This window comes from Chrysochloris asiatica, unplaced genomic scaffold (assembly GCF_000296735.1).
Source record: "Chrysochloris asiatica unplaced genomic scaffold, ChrAsi1.0 scaffold00485, whole genome shotgun sequence".
In the NCBI taxonomy this organism is placed as follows: domain Eukaryota; kingdom Metazoa; phylum Chordata; class Mammalia; order Afrosoricida; family Chrysochloridae; genus Chrysochloris; species Chrysochloris asiatica.
Window position 1 is genome coordinate 756,019 of NW_006409003.1, and position 8,595 is coordinate 764,613.

At 47.9% G+C, this 8,595-nt stretch overlaps 1 protein-coding gene across 1 annotated transcript in view; it reads left to right on the top strand.

Moving 5' to 3' along the window:
• The window catches only part of LOC102823074 (zinc finger protein 252-like), a 45,986-nt gene that overhangs the window by 35,129 nt on the left and 2,262 nt on the right, over window positions 1-8,595 (top strand). Inside the window, 2 exon segments of the mRNA XM_006877350.1 lie at window positions 4,765-5,027; window positions 7,322-7,865. Coding sequence (XP_006877412.1) covers window positions 4,765-5,027; window positions 7,322-7,865 — 807 coding nt within the window.

Consider the following 8,595-nt stretch of genomic DNA (forward strand, 5'->3'; position numbering starts at 1 on the left):
TTTTTTTTGTTTGTGGGTTTTTAAGTATCAACTATTTATTAAGCTTGAACTAAGTGCTAGGTCCCTTGTTAACAAGTCCCCTGTACCATCCAGGAGTAGGAGTAATTTTGATTGGGTATTGTAGGTGTTTTCGCCACTATGAATGTTAAGATCTTCAAATGAGTGAAGTATAAAGTGAGCAGTTAGACACAGGTCTGGAACTCTCGGGAGCAGTGTTTCAGGATGGAGACATCTCCAAAAGGTAGCAGACTGTGATGACCAGATGGAGCGGGGAGTCGTATCTAGTGATGGGTACCCTGCCGAGATAGCAGTGTCCTGGCCAGTTGGGAAGGAAAAGGTTGTCACCAAAGAATGGAACTCTTGCTAAGGCTCCTGGTGAGGTTAGTGTGCGTCACCAACACAGATGAGGGAGAGAGATGGCCATGGACAAACTGTGAGGGAGGATGATCAGGCAGGTAGCTAAGACACCTGGGAGAGGAGGGGACGTTAGAGAGATGTGGAAGCATGGGAGTAATAAAGGCAAGATGACAATGAGCTGGTGGCTGGGCTTATTCACATCACTATGGACTCACCAGGATTTTGTCATGACCCTTGGCTGAGTCTGAGGTATTTTAATCAGGTATGTGGATTAGCTCATGGGCACAAGTGATTAATTATACTCCCTGGAGTCTGAAATTGTTGTGGGGGGTGGGTTCATTGTGACCTAATTTTGAAGAAGTGAGATGGGGAAGACTGACTGGTGAGGGTCAGCAGGCAGAACATGGTCATGTGTAGTCAAGATCCCAGGTGGTTCTTGTTGATTACGGTTGAAGCAAGAAACAGTGAGGCAGGGAGATCGTTGGAGGTCTGGGGTAGCAGTGGATCTTGTGTAAATGTGCCAAGCCCTCTCTGGGTGCCATATGGAGAGATTGAGGGTGAGGGTGGGGTGCTGTGGTGTGGGGATAGGCAGGGGAGAAGGTTGTGAGAGTGCAGAGTGGGAACATGTAGAATAAAGAGAAGTATGCATATGGAGAGACATGTGAACTGATGACTCCAGGATGCTGTGTTGGGGACCTCAGACTGAAGGTAAGCACATATTTGGTTGTGTCTAGGAGGCATGATCTGGCAGACTACATGCCAAGAGATAGCACACGTGGCTGTACATGCCAGGCCCGAAGCTGACCCATGGATTCTTTCTTGGGCCACTGGGATCATTAGGAGAGAGCAGATGTCGTCGGTAGCACCAAGGCGTGGGAGGAGAGTCAGTAGGGGATTGTTATATGGGATTTTAGATAAAAGCTACTCATGGAATGATTGTCCCATCATGGCAGGGTGGTGTCACCTTTGAAGACGTGGCCATTGACTTCTCCCAGGAGGAGTGGGGGCTCCTTGGTGGGGCACAGAGGCTGCTGTATTATGATGTGATGCTGGAGACCTTTGCAGTCACAGCCTCCCTGGGTAAGACCCTCACACCTGCCCCAATGTGCAGCTCTGGTTTCTGCCTTCGTCTTTTCCACCAGAGATAGCCAGACCATTGCTATTATTGTTAAGTGAAGTCGAGTCTATTCCAATTCATAGCAGCCATGTATCGGGTTTGAACCACTGACCTTGCAATTATCAGTCCAGTGCTTATCCGATAGTGCCACACTGCTGTGACTTGTAGCCTTTTTAGCATCTGTGCTTTGAGTGCCTGTGGTGAACTAACTGCTTCGCTGAACATTGTACTTCCTGAAAAGCCCTAACACCTGCCTGTCCGGAGCGTTCAGCGAAGAGTCTGGAATTGTGAAATCCTGCATTGAGCTCACTGGATCCCCCTCACGTGTGTCCTCCGCCTGTGCCCCAGGGTCTGCCCCCTCCCGCTAGCTGGCTTTTCCTCCTGCCTGACAGTGCCTGGAATTGTCACATCGTCATCATCATCATAGTTAGGACTTTCACAGAATGACACGGTGCTCACATGACCCTCCTGTCACGTTTTTTTTGTGCTATTTCTTCTTCTCTTGTCATTAGTTTTATGCTGAGTTGCTCTGAGCCAGTGTTGGTCACAGTCCTTACTTTTACAACTGACGTCATGTAGATCTCATCGTGATTAGGTGGGTTGAGGGAGACCTCTGTTGCTTCTCAGGACGGACATGGCCGTTGGTCCTAGAAGAGGCCTGACCCTTAGGAGCCAGAGCTGGAAAGGTCAGAACAGTAGAGGTGCTGTTAGATCATACCAACAACCTGTCCTGTGCCTCCAGTGTTTTCGTTAATTCCACTTGTTAAGTCCTGTCAAGGTGGGTCTGGCTCATAGCAACCTTGAACAGGGCTTCCGAGGAGTGGCTGGTAAGCTTGAGACTTTGCTGACCTTGCGGTTCAAACCGACCTTGCAGTCCAGTGCATTAGCCCACAGCGCCACACCAGGACTCCAAATGCCACTGGTAGTGGTGGTTATGTGCCGTAGAGTCAGAACCGACTCATAGCGACCCTGTACAGGGTTTCCAAGGCTATAAATCTTTATGGGAGCAGAACGCCTCATCTTTTTCCTATGGAACAGCTGGTAGTTTCGAACTGCTGACCTTCAGGTTCGCAGCCTGATTCGTAACCACTACGCTACCAGAGCTCCTACCAAATTGCCACTAGCAATCTGCCACTAGCAACTACGTTTTCTTTCCCATTCATGACACTTTCTGAGTTTTGTCTCACATCCCCTGGCTCTCCCCACCTCTCGGGCCTACACTTAACCACTAGTTCTTCTTCATTGCCCCTCTTTCAATGTTCTTCAGCGACTCTCATGGAGTGTGTTGTGAAGTTTATTCATATTCTTAAGTAGTCTGCCAGCACCAGTTACTCAAGTCCAGCTGGATGTTCTGGACCCAGACACAAGCAGCCATCTGTTCCTCATGCATGTGTCACCAGGTGACAAAGTGCTATTGAAGGCCAACAGCAGAGGAGCATGCTGGAGACCTTGTGAGCTTGGCATTGATTTTACCCAAAGAATTTGGTTTTTGCACTGTGTTCCTGAGAGATCATCTCTAAAACTAACAAAACCCTTGGTTTGTAAATGTCTGTGGTAACGACTCCTGAGCACCCCTGTCTCCCTGAAGTGGGACCAGAGACCCACTGCACAATACTTCACGGTGACCTTCAGCCTAGAGGGGCTACCACTTGTACTTCATAATGAGGCCCCAGTAGAGGCTTGGAACGCTGGAGCTCCTTGGGCTTTCTGGTTGGCACATAGGAGGCTATCACATCCCTTCCCGGGGGACAGGAACACCTCGCATTGAGAGCCCTCATAGACATTTCCTTTTATGTTTCTTGGTTTATATCCTTTTTTTTTTTGCAGTAATTTTTAGTGTAGTGCTTTCCGTGAGTTTGGTGAGTTATTCCAATTAATTATCAAACCAAAGGGAATTTGGGGAGCCAGGAGATCAAGGCTAAGGTGAGGCTGGAACCTCTCTAGTTTATAGCTGGTATCCTGAGAGGATAGAGACAATCCCCAAATTCGTAGCTAGCAGATTAGAAGTTAGGGAGCTCAACACGGGGGGTTCCTAAGCTTTTGGCTAACATCCTGAAGGGGTGATGAGAAACCCCAGGTTTGTAGCTAGCAGGTCACAAGTCAGTATGTTATGTGGCCTCACACTTGTCTTCGACCTACTTGGCAGTCTGGAAGTTGGGGCCTCTAACTTGTGAGCTCTAACCTGGCTGCGGTGGCGGAGGTCAAGGACCAAGTGCAGATGTGCAACTGCTTTCAGAACAGAAAGGAACAGAGAGGTGAAAGGTCAGGATTTCTTACATCCTCAGAATTGGTGTGAGGAAAGTGGGTTTGTTTGATCCTCTTACCCTGCTTTTTCTCTCTGAGCTGCACCCCATGCTTGTGACCCTCATACGGTGAGGCTTCCCCCATTCTGTGACAGTTAAATGATCAGTATTGGTAGACAGCCCTTCATGAGCCTGGCCCCAGCTCCCTCATCGTCAGAAGGATCCCAGGGCTCTTTGCACTGTGTCTGTGAACCGTGCTTGTGATGGGGAATCTCCCCTCCATAAACGCCGACATGCATTATCAGCGTTTCTCTGGTTTCAGGTAGCTGGCATGCAGTGGAGGGGGAGGAAACATCTTCTGAGCAGAATGTTCCTGTTGAAGGAATGTCACAGGTCAGGACTTCACAGGCAGGTCTATCTCCCCAGAAGACTCACCCCTGTGAGAAGCGTGTCCCTGCCTTGGAAGACATTATGGTTGAGCACAAAGCAACAAACTCTGGAAAGAAATTGTACTTGGGTGGGGTGTGTATGAGAGCCTCTGGTCTCAGTGCAAACACTTCGCAGAGCCAGAACCCTAAATAGGAGAGAAACCTCACAGATGGGATGTGATGGGTCAACGTTGGTGAAGAGCTGCAGAGTCCAAGTGTCACGGCAGAACTTTATCCATGGGGAGGTTGAGAAAGACTGTCATGTCCCCTTAGGTCTTTTCCAGCATCAGGTCAATCCCAATGATGAGGTACCACTAAAAACTCTGAGTGTGGAGAGACCTTTCACTGTAGAAGTTGTTACAGATGGAGAGAATGCGGGAAAGGTGTTCACCACAAGCGGACACTTGATCACCACCACAGCATCGGCACAGGCCAGGGGCTTTGTGAGGATAGCAAATACGGGAGAGCAGTCACCTACAAGTACAGACTTGTTCAGTGGCAGGGAATTCACAATGGAGAAAAGCCATACGAGTGTGGTGAATGTGGGAACATTCTCAGCCTAATCTCCAGCCATATTAGACACCAGAGAAATTCTTTGCCCACAACTGTGTTCTCATGAAACATAAGAGGATTCACACTGGAGAAAGGCCTTATGAGTGCAGTCAATGTGGGAAATCTTTTAGCCAGAGCTCAACCCTCAGTCAGCACCAGAGGTCTCACACTGGAGACAGGCCCTATAAATGCAGTGAGTGTGAGAAATCCTTTCACCAAAGATCTGGGCTCATTCAGCACCAGAGAGGCCACACTGGGGAAAGGCCTTATGGGTGCAGTGAGTGTGGGAAGTCTTTTAGTCAGACCTCCACCCTTACTCAACACCAGAGAGTTAATAGGTGCTATAGGGCCCCAGGCTGAGCTGACCAGCACATTCCCTAAACAGCACTACTGAGTGTACAGGGGAGAGTCTGGGCATCGGAGTCTTCTCTTCAGTCCAGTGCACCCTACCTTACCTGCCCTCCCCTGTCTGGCAGTGTCTCCACATCTGTACCGCCTGTGGCTTAGTCATCTGCTGCTGCGGTAACAGAAATGCCACAGGTGTATGCCTTTAACAAACGTATTCTCTCACGGTGTGGTGGTGGTGTTCAGTGCCGTCGACGTAGTTCTGACCCATGGCTACCTTGTATAGGCTTTCCAAGGAGTGCCTGGTAGGTTTGAACTGCTGAGCTTGTGGTCCAGCACATTAACCCAGACTGTCTGTCACAGCTTAGGAACCTGGAAGTCTAAATTCAGAGCGCTAGCTGCCGAGGAAGGCTCACTCGTCCCCTTTCATCACCTGGAGGCCCACTCCTCAGAGGTCTTCATACATGTTGACATCCATCCTCCTCTGTGTCCAGGAGCTTTACAGTACTGTGACCCAGGGTCCTAAGGTCACACTACACTCCGGACTCTTTCTTGGTGGTTGCAGGTCCCTCTGAGCTCTGCCTGCTTATTTAATCTACTTTATGTCTCACAAGAGATTGATTTAGGATATAAACTAATCCTGTATATTGCATCTGGCTTCCTTGACATGGAAATGAATGTTTACAACACATAAGATCATCCCATCAGCTCAGGGCTGACCATATCAGATGAGGTCGTGGGGATGATTACATGACATTAGATCTCATTATGGAGATGATTATGACATCTACCTACAAAGCGGGGTCCTGGTGTGGCGCTGTGGGTTAATTTGCTGGACAGCAAAGTTGCCTTGCCCCTCCAGGTCGGCGGTTCAGGCTCACCAGCCATAACTAGGGGAGGGCGGGACATCAGAGTTGTATTCAGATTGTAACAGGAACCTGCCTTCTGTCCATCACTGGTTTCTTGAGTTGCCTTACTTCACTTCTGTCTCTTCTTCCCTCAATGCTTACCTAAGTTTTCATTTCAACTGTGCCTTTGAACACTGGCTGCTGTCATCTTTCTGTCCTCCACATGTCCTCGGAAACACTCTGCTGCTCCCTCTGCGGTGCTGGCCAGCACTGGCCTGCACATAATGGGTTTCTTCTTCAACAGCCCTCGAGCATGAGCCACTTGGTTTTACTTGTGTTGTTTTGGAGCACCCACGTGCACACCATCAGCAGATATGGCTCCGCTGAAGCCACGTGGCAGACAAGTGGGGAGCGCTGTGTCTTCCTGCCGGGCTGTACCTTAGCCACCTGCCCGCTTTCTTGTGTGGCCTCCCCCATTCTGTGACAAAGTCGAGTAGAGACAGACACCTCTTCTTCAGCTTTCCCACAGCTCTGTCTCCCCAAAATAACCCTATGGAATCCTTCTGACACATTTTTATTTATTCTTATAAAAAGTATTCCTTTGCTTTCAGGTTGTCATGGGACAGAGGAGGAGGAGATGACTTTTCAGCAGATTGTTTCCGTGGGAGTGTCACAGGTTAAGACTCCACAGGCAGCTTCATGTCCCCAGAAGACGCACCCTTGTGAGAAGTATATTTCAATCTTGGATGACATTTTGCATCTCTTTAAGCACAAAGCAGATCCTGGAGACAAACCATACTTGGGTGGGGTGTGTGTGAGAGCCTCCTTCCTGGTTGGTTGTAAACCTTTCCCAGCACCAGAAGCATCCCAGTGGAATGCAACCCTTCAGGAAGAACATCGACAAGGACGTGCTTTTGAAGAGCTGCAAATTCCAAGTGTCAGGCAAACACTTCACCTCTATGGAGACTGAAAAGGATTCCCAGGTCCCCTCAGGCCTGCTGCAGTATCAGACCCTGCCCATCAGTGAGAAGCCCCTGACCAGGCTTGAATGTGGACAGTCCTTGCACAGCGGAAAGTGTCATCATGCCAAGTGTAACTGTGGGAAGAATATTAGACTCAAGCACACACTTGTTCATCACCAGAGTGTCTGCACTGGAGAGGGGTTTTGTGAGAATAGCAAATGTGGGAACGCCAGTAACTGCAGTTCCAGGCTTGCACAGGAGAACAGGATTCACACGGGAGAAAAACCATATAAGTGTAGTGAATGTGAGGAGTCTTTCAGACAGTTCTCCAGTCTTATTAATCACCGACAAATTCACACAGATGCAAAACCTTACGGATGCAGCAAGAAAGACCACACGGGAAAGGCCTTAGGAGTGTAGTGACTGTGGAAAATGCTTTCGTCATAAGGCCAACCTTATTGTTCACAAGACAGTTCACACTGGAGAAAAACCTTCTGAGTGCAACGAATGTGGGAAGTCCTTTCGACCAAACTACCAACTAACTGAACACAAGAAGATTCACAGTGGAGAAAGGCCTTATGAATGTAGTGAATGTGGTAAATCCTATAGCAGAAATTCCAGCCTTACACATCATCGGAGAGTTCACATTGGAGTTAGCTCTTATGGGTGTGGTGAATGTGGGAAATTATTTCGCCAAAGGTACATTCTTTTTCAACACCAAAGAATCCACACAGGATCACACCCTTATGAATGTGGAGAATGTGGGAAATCATTGCATGATCCTTCCAGCCTCCTTCAACATCAAAGAGTCCACACTGGAGAATGGCCTTATAGGTGCGCTGAGTGTGGGAAGTTATTTAGGAAAAACTCCCATCTTACTGCCCACAAGATCATTCATACTGGAGAAAGGCCATATGAATGCCATGAATGTGGAAAGTCCTTTAGCTGAAGCTATACCCTCAGTCAACACCAGAGAACTCACATAAGGTCGAGTCCCTACGTGTGTGGAGAATGTGGGAAATCATTATGGAATCACTACAGTCTTGTTAAACATCACAAAGTCCACATGGGACAAAGGCCTTATGAGTGTAGTGAATGTAGGAAATTATTCAGCAGTAGTCCTATCCTCATTCCACACCAGAGAGTCCACACTGGAGAAGGGCCTTATAAGTGCAGTGAACGTGGGAAGTTTAGTAGTAGCTCTGCTCTCAGAACACATCGGAGAATTCACACTGAGAGAGGCCTTAGGAATGCAGTGAGTGTGGGAAGTCCTTTACTAGGAACTCCACTCTTTCAGAACACTGAAGAATCCACACAGGAGAAAATCCTCATAAATGTGATGAATGTGGCATATCATTTAAGGATCGTGCTAGCCACATTCAACATCAGAGAGTCCACATTGAAGAAAAAATCTTCTTAGTGCACAGTTTGTTGGAAATTGTTCAGGAATAAATCTTACTGTATACAAGTGAATTCACACTGGAGGAAAGTCTTAGGAAATCCTTTAGCAATAGTTTCTGCCTTAAATATACACAAGAGGATTCACACTGGAGGAAAGTCATATGAATGAATGCAGGAAATGAGTGGAACGTACAGCCTTGTTCAACACAAGAGAACTCACAAAGCAAATTCTTATGTGTTGGCCAATGTGGGAAATTTAATCATCATTTAAACATCATTCCAGCCTGAGTTCATAGCTGATAACTGACGGAGGGCCTTGATTAGTTCAGTGAATGTGGGAGG